Source organism: Mobula birostris, chromosome 21 (genome assembly GCF_030028105.1).
Source record: "Mobula birostris isolate sMobBir1 chromosome 21, sMobBir1.hap1, whole genome shotgun sequence".
NCBI lineage: Eukaryota > Metazoa > Chordata > Chondrichthyes > Myliobatiformes > Myliobatidae > Mobula > Mobula birostris.
Genome location: NC_092390.1, coordinates 59,909,256 through 59,923,550, shown reverse-complemented (window position 1 = coordinate 59,923,550; position 14,295 = coordinate 59,909,256). Strand labels below are relative to the sequence as shown.

At 42.4% G+C, this 14,295-nt stretch overlaps 1 protein-coding gene across 1 annotated transcript in view; it reads left to right on the top strand.

Moving 5' to 3' along the window:
* Nucleotides 1-14,295, top strand: part of ablim1b (actin binding LIM protein 1b) — a 279,078-nt gene that overhangs the window by 190,103 nt on the left and 74,680 nt on the right. The window contains exon 9 of the mRNA XM_072239588.1: nt 13,217-13,294. Within this exon, the coding sequence (XP_072095689.1) occupies nt 13,217-13,294 (78 nt within the window). The remainder of the gene's footprint in view (nt 1-13,216; nt 13,295-14,295) is intronic.

Here is a 14,295-nt window from a genome sequence, read left to right as displayed (position 1 = left end):
AAGTTTCCTACTGTAGCCCTGTACTCAGCCTCATCTCCCTTGCTGATGCATCCAACTATGGCAGAGTCATCAGAAAACTTCTGAAGATGACAAGACTCTGTGCAGTAGTTGAAGCTACGTCTATCTAAGTGACCTATGTTGCCCTGCCCCTCTCCTCCTCCATAGCCGTGGTATGTGTGTTGCTTCTATCCTTCATGTCTTCAGAGACTGACACTCACCTCTCTTCGATGCTCAGTAGTTTTGTGTGGTCCCATCAGAAACACTGGGACCCCTTTTAATGCAGGATTCTTATAATAAACCATTCTGATGCTGTGTTTGACATATTTAGTGTGAATCCTATTGGACATTAACACAAAATGCAGCACATCTTTACTGTACCAGCAAAGAGTGAAATGAAATTTCTCGGCAGTACACCCTTCCGATAAATAATCGAGGTGAAGATGAATGTCTCTATTAGCATTGTTAACTCAGATCACTCTCTGTGATTTTCTGAATTAATTCCGTTCACACATTCAGCACAGCAGTGAATTTCAATTTCCACCTAGCATTCAGTGTTACTAATGGAAGAATTCTGCTGCTTTATTCAGCTGCAGAGTTGGTGCAAGAATAGGAAGGCAATCTGATCTACCCTGCATTAGTCAACAGCTACTTCAAAGTTCAAAGCAAATTTATTATCAAAGTATGCATATGCCACCCATATACAACCCTGAGACTGATTTTCTTGCAGGCCTACTCATAGAATAATAACGACAATAAAACCAATGAAAGACCGCTCCAACTTGGATATTTATTTTTTTGTTTTGCCAGCAGCTTGTTGCTTTTGGTCTGGAACTGTTGAAAGAAGTCACTTTGATTAACTGTATTGATGGAAAGGAATTGTGCTGTGTTAAGTTAGCGTACACATAGGGTTATGTCTTTTGATGAAAGGACTGCTTATTATTTTTTCAGAAACACAGTTTCTATCTCTAATGCATCCACTATAATGAATCAGAGACACTTCATTGGCTACGGATTATTCTATTGATTCAGAAATATAGGTTGGGCAGAGTAAATCAAACAGCGGGAAAATCATTACCTTTACTAAATGCTTCATGCAAATCAATAGTTAATGACGCAAGAGGAGCAGGCTACACACACAAAATACTGGAGGATCTCAGCAGGGCAGACGGCATCTATGGAAAAGAGTTAAACTGGCAATATTTCAGGCTGATACCCTTCATCAGGATCTTGTGGTTTATTTTAATATATTTAAAGCTTCAACTTGGAACATGGCCTTCCACCTCTTCGAACCGCGCTACCCGGCAATCCTCTGCCCAGTCACAGGACAATTTATAATGACCAATTAGTGTACTAACCAGTACATTTTTGGATTGTCGGGGGGGGGAACCGGAGCACCTGGAGAAAATCCATTACACAGGGAGGATGTTCGGATTCCTGACAGATGATGTCGGAATTGAACTTTGAACTCCGATGCCCTGAGCTGTAATAGCGTTGCACTAACCCCTACGCTACCAGGGTTACTGTCAGGTGTAAAAGTTATTTTGGGCATTACGTTCAGTTATCGGTGATTAGCTTCCAGCTCCTATCATTTTACAACTCATTGTGGGTTGGTGGCTTGTTGAGAGGGACCTGATAAGTGAATTGATATATTACTCTACTTTCCTTTTCCTCTCAGTTATTGAAATTTGCATTCAACCTCGTCTTCTTTTTTGTTTAGCTTAAGAAGCAATTGCAAAGGCCACTGTTGAGAAAGGTTTGCTCCTCTGTGTTATTGGTGTTCTAATTCTGGCACCACGATTGCCTGCTGCCTTTTCGGAGTAGCATGCTTCTCTTTCACAACACCTTTTGTTTTGTGTAACTCACTAGTATTAACCAGCACTTGAGCGGTGGTGGGATATTAGGGTATGAATAAGATCCGTGCAAACCTGTTCATATGGCGTTTTTCCTGTTTCAGGACAAGTTCCTGCAATTTCTTGTTCTTTATGTGGAGTTACTTATTACTAATCGTTTCCTTCATGAAGCGGTAGATGAGGACTAAGCACTTCATTTGGGGTGGAGACGAGCTTTATTTCAGTAATTGGTGCAGACCTCGCCAGAATTTAGAACTGTTAATGTTCGCGTAACTTGAAAAGAATTCTGTAACACCTCATAATTTCATGAGTTTACATTTATTACATAAATTGCAAAGTACAATTTGAACCTCTGATGACAATTCAAGGGGACGGAGGCAAACTAATTGAATGAGGAAGCACATAGCAGGTGGAATGTTAAGTGGGCAAGAGAGAGATCCTTCTCTTCTCTGTACAAAACAGAAAAAGAGAGAAGTGTTTCTTAAATCATATCAGGTGGGAAAATATTAATATCCCGCGGCCTAAGTATGCAAACTACTGAAAGTTGACATGCAGATGAAGGAAGCAATTAGGAATGCTATTGAGATGCTAATTTTTATTTCTTGAACATACTGCAATTACAGGGGGTCACAATGAGTATTGTGTATTGGTTAGGTCTCCTTTCACTTGACAGAAATATAGGATATTTTTGCCATAGAGGGAGTACAACACGATTCACGAGACTGGTTCATGGATGGGTGGGTTTACTGCCCGAGTAGAGATTGAGCAGACTAGGAATGTACTCTATAGAGTTTAAAAGAAGGAACGCCTCTTGAAATGGCAGCTTCTGAGGGGGCTTAGTGGGGTGGACTGAGGAGTTGACAATCATGGGTCACAGTCTCCAAAAAAGGGAAAGAGCACATAGGGTTTGGATGAGGGGAAATTTCCCTCTGGAAGTATTAATGGATCTTTGGCATTCTCCATCCAGAGGGCTATAGAATCAAGCTCATTCAGAACAAAGTTCGCAAAATAGCTGGAAATTAAGGGGTTTGAGGGAAATGAGAATGCTTGAACTAGACCAGTCAGACCCTTTCAGAATGGCAGAGCAAGTTGAAAGGACCAAATGGCCCATACTTACTCCTAGACTTTGTATCAGCTTCCTACTTTAATTGATTCTCTCTTACAATCAGTTTTTGTGCAACAAGTACATTTACGGCCCATCCCATCAATATGGAATATTTATACTAGGAACCAAATCACGATTGGCACAAAACCTTCCCCATAGGTATCTCATTACAAGCTACATTTCTCTCAGAGAGCAATTTGTTCAGACGAACCAGGTGAATAAACTGATGTTCCACCTGGATCCCCCACCTCGTAATTGAAGAAGTACTTCTAAGCATTTAATCATTTGCCACCATAGAAGCCTTCGGAGCTTGCCAGAATATTATCATTTCTAGTCCTTGTTCAGACCAAAATAAAATCTGTGTGTTACCAACCATTTAGAGACAATGTAGAGACCATGTGACCAACCATTTAGAGACAATGCATTGATGATGCAAAGCAAAATAAATGTAAATTTCACCTTTTGATAAATATTGGCTGCTTTGCATAATACAGATGACAAGGAATTAATTTGAGCTCATGGTGAGACTACTGAGACATTTAGTATGTATGAAGAAGTTACTTGATTTTCAGGGTGGGTTAGGAAGAAGATTGTAAATATTTGAAGACAGTAAATATTTGCCATTGAAAATGATATGACCACACTAAAAGCAACACAGACAACCCTATCTGAACAGGTTTGCTTTTTCCACACCACCTTGCCTCATTCTGTGTAGGCCGCAGCACTGAGCTAACAGGTTGTCATTGTCAAATTAGATTCTGTCACTGTGTAATAGATCACTTGTTCCAACTAATGCATTTTGTCTTGCAAAAATAAAAAAGAACAATATTATATTTTGTCCAAATAATTCAGCAAGCCATGATCCAAAAGCGAGAAAAAAAGTAAAAGTGTGGGTTTTATAATTCATTGTGTCAATGTGTATTTTAGAAACTCCCTGTTAAATTGCACTAATTTATTTTAAAATGCAGTGAATTGTAAATGCTTTAAATGTTCCAAAACTTTTCCAAAATTCCATTAGAACTGAAACATCAATGGCTTTTCAGATCTCAGAGGCTATTTCCAACCATGTTTCCTGCCTCTAGATCAGGGGTTCCCAAACTTTTTTTATGTCATGGATCCCTACCATTAACCGAAGAGTCCATGGGCCCCAGCAGAGGTTGAGAACCTCTGCTCTAGTGCAATGTATTGAAGCACTTTAACCTTCCTGCACTTCACTGATGCAGACCTACAAGACACAAACAAATTGCAGCCTTGTGGGGAGAACGTGCACTGATAGTCTTCTCAGAAGTTTTGAGCAACCTTGGTTCCTGGAGAGACTGCTCTTTCAACTCAATTTTTGCCCTCCTTTGAGAGTTTAAGGTGGTGGGGTGGAGATACGTCTCTACCAAAGGAGCTGTAAGGCGCTCCCCCACTTCGCTAGCCTGCAGGTCACCCGTGGGCAAGGTGTAGCACCTGCTTAGCCCCCCCCGGATCAGAGTCACCGGAAGCCATGGGAGCAGGTGGTGGATGGTCGTATGTACAGCTGGTGCATATCACAAGTCTTGGTTATGCAACCACTGACGCCAGGCAGACAACCTCTGAAGAGTATTGATAATGGCTGGGTTCACCTGTCTTGTAAAGTCACTGCCTAGGAGAAAGCAACGAAATGCTACTTCTGTAGAAAAATTTGCCAAGAACAATCATGGTCATAGAAAGACCATAATCGCTTGCGTCATGCAACATGGTACATGAACGATGCGATTTTACCCCTGCGGTTGGAAGCTGCACTGTTTTGCAAATTTCATGAAGTAGTAATTTCATGCTGAGATTTAGAGGAAGGATTGATCTTGGGCTCATTTTGTCAGTGATGTAAGTGATCACCGTGATGGAGTCATGCTATTCTGGTTTGCCTTGCTGTTCACTTTCAGTAGCAAGATCGTTCAATCAGAGAACCCATTAGAGAGACACTAGTGACTGCAGAATCTGGAATCTGGAGCAACAAACAATCTGCTTGAGGACCTCATCTGGTTGAGTAGCATCAATGGGGAAAGAAGAAATTGTCAACATGTTGGGTTGAGACCCTGTATCCAGATTGAGAGAGGAGAGAGAAGATGTTTAAAGGGAACATGAGGGGAAACTTCTTCAGTCAGAGTCGTGAGAGTGTGGAATGAGCTGCCAGCACAAGGGGTGGATGCAATTTCGATTTCAATGTTCAAGAGAAGTTTGGATAGGTACATAGATGAGAGGGTTATGGAGGGCTATGGTCTGGGTGCACGTTGATGGGAGTAGGCAGTTTAAATGTTTCAACGTGGACTGGATGGGCAAAGGACCTATTTTTGTGCTGTATGGTCAGTATAAAGAGGAGAGGGGAAGTGGTGAGAAGGGGCTCAGTAGGTAATGGGTGGAAACAGACAGCAAAGAGAGAAGAAAACAAAGAGAAGGCATATAGCAGATAGAGCCAGGTGAAGGGAAGGGAGAGTGATGGTGTTGACGGTGCTTGAGAGTGATATGAAGGAACACAAAGACTACCAGTGCTGGATTCTGATGTAAGGAAGATGATAATGGAGCCATTAGGGGAGGGCTGGAGGGAATATTTAACTAGATGGAGGAGGGGATTTGGTGGGTAAAATGTGTGGGTAGTAGTGGAAGTGTGGTAGTGCATGGTACAAGTGTGTGGTTATGGGTAGCAGGTGGATGGACCAGGAAGGGAAGGGAGATGGAAGTGGTTGATAGAGAACTGGAGGTGCAATTCAGGAAAAGAGTCAGAAATGGGAGAATTGGCGGCAGATCACTGGGGAGGCCATTTCTTTTAATATTTGGAGTAAATTGATGTCAAAGATGATAGTAATTTATAAACAATGAGCTGTGGCAGGTTAAACAAATGAAGTCGTTAGTGATAGTAGAATGAATATAATCTTATACCTAAGGATCCTAATAGTGGTGTTGAATCCAATCAGGATACCCGATTAAACAAAGAATAATCTTTTTTGAATGTAAGATAGGTCGTGTATGAAAATTAACTAGAAATTCAATTGCATAGCACAACAATTTTGTGCACCAAATGATTGAATTCCTGTTTTATCCTCAGTGATTATTAATCATTTTATTATTACACATACAGTAAAAAGCTTCTGTTTGCTACCCGTAATACAAAAAGCGAAGTTCAAAGTAAGTTTATTATCCAACTACATATATGTCACCATGTAGAACCCTGAGATAGATTTTCCTGTGGGCAATCCCAGTAAACACAATGGAATCAATGGAAGACCATACCCGGCAAACAACCAAGGTGCAAAAGACAATGAACGGTGCAAATGCAGAAAGAACGAAAAATAATAATATAATAATCAACCAATAAACATTGAGAGTTTGAGATGAAGACTCCTAGAAGGTGAATCCATGGGTTGTGGGAACAGTTCAGTGATGGGACAAGTGAAGTTATCCCCTCGAGTTCAAGAGCCTGATTGTTGAGGGGTAATGGCTGTTCGTGAACCTGGTGATGTGGGTCCTGAGACTCCTAACCTCCATCCTGATGGCAGCAGTGAGGAAAGAGCATGGCCTTGGGTTTTGAGGTCCTGATGATGGATGTTATTTTCTTACTACAGTGCTCCAGGTAGATGTGCTCAATGATGTGGAGAGCTTTATCTCTGATGGAATGGGCCATTTCCACTACTTTTTTGTTGGATTCTCCATTTGTGGGCATTGGTGTTTCCATACTGAGCTGTAAAACAGCCAGTCAATATACTCTTCACCACACATCTATAGAAGTCTGTCGATGTTTTAGATGGCATGCTGAATCTTCGCAAACTCTTAAGGAAGTAAACACGCTGACATTAAATGAGAAGTTATTGTTGTGGGAAGTCGCTGATACTCAACTTTGCAAGCTGATGAGGACAGGGCTGTAACATCTGATCTGGAAAGTAACTTCAACCGGCTGCCTCTTGCCTTTCTGCACTGATAATGGCAAAGGCTTAAAGACTGGTCTCTCTGCTGTCCCTCCCAAAACCACACTTTATCTCAACATTGCCCTCTCTCAACTCTCAGCAGTTCATGTAGCATCTGTGGAAAGAGTTTCTTTTTCTCTCAGTTCCTTTCTTCCATTTTATTTTTATCAGTTTCCAGAACTGGACTAGCTCTATTTCATGTTTGCTGCAGAATTTTCTGCTTTTATTTCACATTTGCAGTACCTTAGACTTATTGACTTTTCACTCTCTCTACCTTGCCCATGAGGTCAGTCTCCATGAATCAAAGGACTCGACCACATGGGTCAATTTTGACCATGTTAATCACAAACTTCCAACTGATTGGCCTTATTGGTCATGCCTCCTTTGAGAGCTTCAGCCTTGCTGTTATTTATCACTGAATGAGGTTGTAGAGATGTGCAGTGCAGTCTGCAGACAATCAATTTCATAGTAACAAAAGAAACAAGCGCATTACCCATTTACTTTCGTTACTCATTTCTGAGGCCCTCCATTGGTCTGGGTCAACCATGGACGTTGCATCCCAGCGGCTACGTGATACGCAAGCTGGTATACAAGCCAGGGCAGTACAATATGGAGAGCAAGCTGTTGCCCATGTAGCAGCCTCCCCCTCTCCATGCAGCTGATGAATCCAAAGGTACAGCAGAGATCAATAATTTGGTACTAATGGCGCCACAGGAGTTGCCGGTCAGCATTGGACTCAATGTAGGACTGTCTTAAGGACTCCAGTTCTGGATTTTTCCTCAAGATTTTACTCCTGAATCCTTCCCTGTGAGTGAGTGTAGCTGCAAGGCAGTGGAGGTTCCTTCTCCTACATGAGCTGCCAATCACAGCTGATGAGCCCCATCTGCCCAAAGCGATTGGTTTAAAGGCACCAGTAGCCCGCCTTTTCCCTTTCCCCTGTCAGTAGAAACTGTTCTGCTGGGCTTGCTAGTTACGTCACACATGAAGACTAGGAATTGGATTTGGTTGTCAGAGGCTATTTGAGACACACACCATTGGGAGCATTTAATAGGTAGTGGGAGCTTATCCCCACCCCATGCTGTGACAACCTTAAGGAAAGTAAAACTGCTGCTCATTTCTGAGCACAGTAAAGGCTGGGTTGCAGGAAGTCTGGATGGGTGGGCAGTGTGGTAAAGTCAGGTTTAATTTGCACAGTTTCAGTGTGATCAGTGCATTTACGAACAGTGTAGTCCCATTGCTGGTACCACTGCTGTCTGTGTAGAGTTTGCACATTCTCCTCGTGACCATGAGAGTTTTGATTTTCTCCCAATGTTCTCCTTACACATCCTAACAATATGCAAGTTGGCAGTTTAATTAACTGCTGTAAATGATCCTTGCCTGGAATGTAAATGATTTGATGTGTGTGGGGACTGGATGAGAATGCAGAGAGAATTTTTAAAAAACATTTTAAAAAGTGGGCCAGCTGGTGGCGCAATGACATCAGCGCCGGACTCTGGAACGGAGGTTCCTGGGTTCGCTTCCGAGTACGCTTTCCATCTCTCTCTCGCTCCGTGCCTTGTAAAGGCATGAAAAAGACATCATCCCACCAACATTGCACAGCGCCGGATTCTGGAATGGAGGTTCCTGGGTTCGCTTCCGAGTACGCTTTCCATCTCTCTCTCGCTCCGCGCCTTGTAAAGGCATGAAAAAGACATCATCCCACCAACATCGCACATGCACGCACGTACAGACGCAGGCATGCAGACGCACATTCGCGCACGCACACGCCAAAAAAAAACACGAAGTGACTGTAGGTGCGTGGAGATTGATCAGTGTGGCTTCAGTGAGCCCAGGGGTAAGGTTATTCATTGCTATTATTTACTAAGATACAGCGTGGAATAGGCCCTTCTGGCCCTTTGAACTGCCCCCCCCCCCACCAGTCCCCAATGAAATCCTAGCCTAATCACAGGACAATTTACAATGACCAATTAACATACCAGCCGGTACATCTTTGGACTGTGGGAGCACCCGGAGGAAACGCACGCGATCACAAGGAGAAAGTGCAAATTCCTTACAGGCAGTGGTGGGATTTGAGCCCAAGTCGTTGGTACTGTAAAGCATTGTGCTAACCACTACGTTACCATGGTCCCTACCCCTATAGTTTCCATGTTGTATGTCTCTATAAACAGTCTGCCATTGTATTCAAAGTGTAGAACAATTAAACCAGAAGTAACTTAACAATATTTTACTTCAGCTTTAGAGGATTTATTTGGAGGAAATGATTCAGTGAAGCTCTGGTTTACTACATAATTTGGAATTGTTGGAACATATTGTTGCTGATGGATGAAGTGAATATATTGTATTGGACCCAGAAAGCAGTCATTATTCTTTATTCTACTCAAGTGCACTGATGCTGATTTGAGTATGGAGTAACTTCAGGAGAAATGCCATTACCATGCAGAGTAAATTACACTGCCATCTTAATCATTGTTTGCCGGGAAACAGCTTATGAAGTGGTCATTATAAAATTTATCAGGAGTAGTCTGTTTGTCGACATCACAGCAGCAACTGCAATGAGCTATTCATTTTTCCTTTGGGCCTATAACTGCAATTACATGGGTAAACTTGCTTGAGTAGGAAGGTGGTATTGGGTCCAGAGTGCTTAGTGGAAGATGACGTTTTAATCTTTGTCAACAGAGTTTATCAACAATCTTTTCTAATTGAAGCTAATGAGTGAAGATCTCCCGAACAGTTGTGAATTAAATTTGCTGCTGTGCAGGCAAAGTTCAAAGTACATTTATTATCAAAGTATGAATGTAGTGTACAACCCTGAGGTTCGTCTTCCCCAGACAGCCACTAAACAAAGAAAACAAGGAAACCCAATCAAAGAAAAGCATCAAACCCCCAGCGTGCAAACAACATATCACACACACAGCACAAAAAAATGGAACCAGAAACACATCACAATGTGAACCAGAATCAAACCACAAACCTCATCAATTAAACCTTGCTCAAGACCCAAAACTCCAGTACCATCCTCCAGCAGCAAGAGCAAGAGGGGGAAGGGGGAGAGAGACCGATTGAACAGACCTTCCTCTGGGAGCAGCAGGCAAGGGTGAGAGAGACCGGTCATAGTTAGGCACCTTTCTCTGGCTACAGAGAAGGAGAAGGAGAGACCAATTGAATAGAGCTTCCTCCAGGAGCAGTGGACAAGGGTGAGAGAGACCGGTCACACTCTGTCAACTTTCTCTGGCTACAGAGAGCGAGAGTGAGTCCAATCACAGATGGTGCTAAACAGATACTCGCCTTCCGCTCTCGTGCTTGAGGATTTCAATCTTCCTTGTTGCTCTAATCGGCGAGATTGTTAAGAAATTGAGTCGATTATGGGCTCACACCCCATCTCCAGGCTTCTTGGCCTTGAGGCCACACACTTCGCTCAAAATTTCTCAGAATTCCCTTGGAAACAGCAAAGCACCAGCTCACTCGATTGGCCTGAAAACACACCGTCAGAATGTAGATCATGGGCTCCAATAGTGGCAGAATCATATTTGAAAGAAGAAAAATAAGCAAAAGAAGTGGAAGAAGCCACTTTGTGAACTGTCTGAAGGAAGTCTCCTTTGGTTCTGTTGTTCATTAGCACCATCTTCACCATATCTAATCATAAAAATATTGAGGTCAATTGTTCTTTTTCCACATTTTCAGAATCAGATTCATTATCTTTGACTTTAAAGAAATGTGTTGTTTTGCAGTAGCAGTGCAATGCTTAGGCATAAATTACTATAAATTACATAAATAGTGCACAGAAAAGGGAAGAATGTGATCGACTGTTCAGAAATCTGGTGGCTGGAGGGGAAGCAGCTGTTTCTGAATTGTTGAGTGTGTGGTTTCAGGCTCCTATACCTTCAGTTGGAAGAGAGTGTGACCCAGATGGTGAGGATCTTTAGAGACGGATGCCATCCTCTTGACGATTCCAAACTGACTTGTTTAGAAAGTGTGTGGCTTGGGATTTGATATGGGGATCTGGCACGGTGATCTGACAAAAATGCATAGCATTGTGGATGCAGGCTTTGGCTCTGCTACTGTAGGAATGATGATGGCTGGAAAATCGAAGAGTCAGTAATCAGTTCCACATGCAGTTGCATTTTCCAGTTTCCTACCACAAAGCTAAATTGGCAACCAACAATGACCATTTCATCTGCTCAACTTTTTGCTTGAAGGTTGGAAGTGGTGGAGAGAAGGGAAGTGCCTTGGGTATGTTATTATGAGAAAGCACATTTCACTGGACTTCATGAATGACTGACAGCAAATAAGCTCAAGGTTTTCTCTGGGCAAAATACCAGTTAACAGCAATTGACATATAGTGTGTCACACCCTTGCAAGGAGTTTGGCTGCTTTAGACGGGCAAGTGCATATCTTCCCTTCCAACCTAATTGTGCTTGTAAGTGGGTGGCGCAGCAGTGTAGTGGTTAGCACAACGCCTTACAGTACCAGTGACCCGGGTTCAATTCCAGCTGCTGTCTGTCAGGAGTTTGCATGTTCTCCCCGTGACTGCGTGGGTTTCCTCCACCATCTGGTAGGTTAATTGGTCATTGTAAATTGTCCCGTGATTAGGCTGTGGTCAAATCGGGGGATTGCTGGACGGCGTAGGCCTATTCAGTGCTGTATCTCAATAAAAGTAAAAAAAAACCTGTACTTCTCTTGTCAACAATTAGTTTTAGACCACTGGAGTAAATCAGTTTAATGTCGCCTCTAATGTTCAGCTCCTGATATTCACACCCCTACAGAACATGGCTTTTGTCGCTAATACCTCTTCCCCAGAGTAGAAATGAACCTGAATCCTTACAAGCATTTTACATATTACAAAATGTAGCTTTTCTGTTCAAGTGGTTGGTGCTCTCTCCTACGCTTTCACGGTATTTTGGCATCAGGTTGTTTTCCCATTCATCCCTGTTCATCAAAGGTCATCATGGGCTAGATTTCTTCTTTATTTGTGCATTTCAGAAGGGTGGGAATTTCAGCCGACTACACAATCCCTTTGGTGCTGGGGTTGAGGTACCTCTCTACCAAAGGAGGTGAAAGGCATTCCTTCCCTCCGCTAGCCTGCAGGTCACCCATAGGCAAAGTGTAGCAGCTGCTTAGCACCACCCCAACCCCCAATCAGGGTCATGTGAAGCCATGGGAGCAGGTGGTGGATGGTCACAAGTCCTGGTTATGTGACCACTGACACCAGGCAGGCAATCTCTGAAGAGTATTGATAATGGCTGGTGTCATCCGTCTTGTAAAGGCACTGCCCAGAGGAAAGCAATGACACACCACTTCTGTAGAAAAATTTGCCAAGACCATCAGGTCATGAAAAGACCATGATCACTCACGTCATACAACATTGCACATAATGATGAAGGTGATGACACATCCCTGCCCCAGCCCAACTAACACGGCCGGCATATAGAACCATTTCCCTGCATCAAAAGCTTTTTAGCCTTGTTGGCTGGCAACATATTAAATAATAATACATTAATAATATCTGGGCCAAAGTGCAAATAAAGGATATAAAAGCACAGGTCTTCTCCAGAAGATGATGATAAAAACATTTGACATATTGAGTTTACATAGTCATAGTCATACTTTACTGATCCCGAGGGAAATTGGTTTTCGTTACAGTTGGACCTTAAATAATTAAATAGTAATAAAACCATAAATAATTAAATAGTAATATGTAAGTTATGCCAGGAAATAAGTCCAGGACCAGCCTATTGGCTCAGGGTGTCTGACCCTCCAAGGGAGGAGTTGTAAAGTTTGATGGCCACAGGCAGGAATGACTTCCTATGACGCTCAGTGTTGCATCTCGGAGGAATGAGTCTCTGGCTGAATGTACTCCTGTGCCCAACCAGTACATTATGTAGTGGATGGGAGACATTGTCCAAGATGGCATGCAACTTAGACAGCATCCTTTTTTCAGACACCACCGTCAGAGAGTCCAGTTCCATCTCCACAACATCACTGGCCTTACGAATGAGTTTGTTGATTCTGTAGGTGTCTGCTACCCTCAGCCTGCTGTCCCAGCACACAACAGCAAACATGATAGCACTGACCACCACAGACTCGTAGAACATCCTCAGCATCATCCGACAGATGTTAAAGGACCTCAGTCTCCTCAGGAAACAGAGACGGCTTTCCTTTTTTTAGAGACACTTTCCATTTTTGCTTTGTAAAAGTTCTTGGATCGAGGTTGTATACATTCTCTAATATTAAATTGAACCATTGGAAAGGGTTCTACATTGAACATGTTATTACAGAGTGTCATGTAGTTCACTCTCAGAAAACTTATTCTCTTTCTTTACTCTGCTTTCTGTTTGCAGCCAACACGATCTTCTTCTGAAAGTATATCCTCCAGACCTGGCTCCAGTATCCCCAGTTCACCTGGTCACACAATATATGTGAGTAATAATGGCAGATTTGCTTGGTTTTCAATTCATAATATTCAGAGCCATGTGGAGGGTTTTCTCCTGACCTTCCCCAACTTGAGAGGATCACTGGCCCAAATAGGATTCATGCTGCCATGATAAATCAGGTGGTGATAACCTTTTACATTACATCTGCTGTTAATACCACCTCACAATGCTGGATGCATCAGACATTCCATAATTCAGGTGCTGATCAAGCCTACGGTGGTGTTTTAAAAAACTAAAATCCTTATTTAGAAGAAGCAATCACCATTTGCCTACATATTGCAAAGTCTGGGTTCTCTTTCCCTATGTGATAATGGAAAGCTCTTTTGATAGTTACTGGTGTCAACATGCTGAGGCACTCAGTATTTTCAACTCTCCACAATGTAGGTTGGAACCCTGCCCAAAGATGTCAGAAGATTTTGTGTCTATTCTGAGAAGCTTTGGGCATGAGATCTGCCAACAGGAGCTGGTCTGCTGAAACTTCCCCTCAGAGGACAGTTTCCACCGATAGCAGTTGCATAATCTTCACTCTTCATAGTCTGAACTCAATTAGCAGCGTTTGTCTCTGCTTGACCACAATTTCATCGACTATGCTTTACTTTTGGTGCATTTCTTGAACATGTATGGCTGTGAACTGTCATATTTCTTGAAATAAAATGAAAATGGTTTTCTAGGAAACAAAACAAACACCAGTTGATTCGATAATGTGAGCCATAATTTCATTTGACACGTGACATTCAGTTTTTAATGTTTTTATGTTTACTTTTGATCATTGCATTTTAGAATATACAGTATAAAGTTACAGTAAGATGTTACTTTGATATGTTTTTTCAACATCCGTCTTACCCTTGAGTTATCGTTGAGCACAAAATTCTAAGGTTGCCATGTGAATGGAATAAAAGTAGTCCATTCAGCCACCAAACATCACTCTTCTCCAAGTTTGCAGCCAAGGAGTCAAACTCATTCAGCCACTGAACTCCACTCTTTGT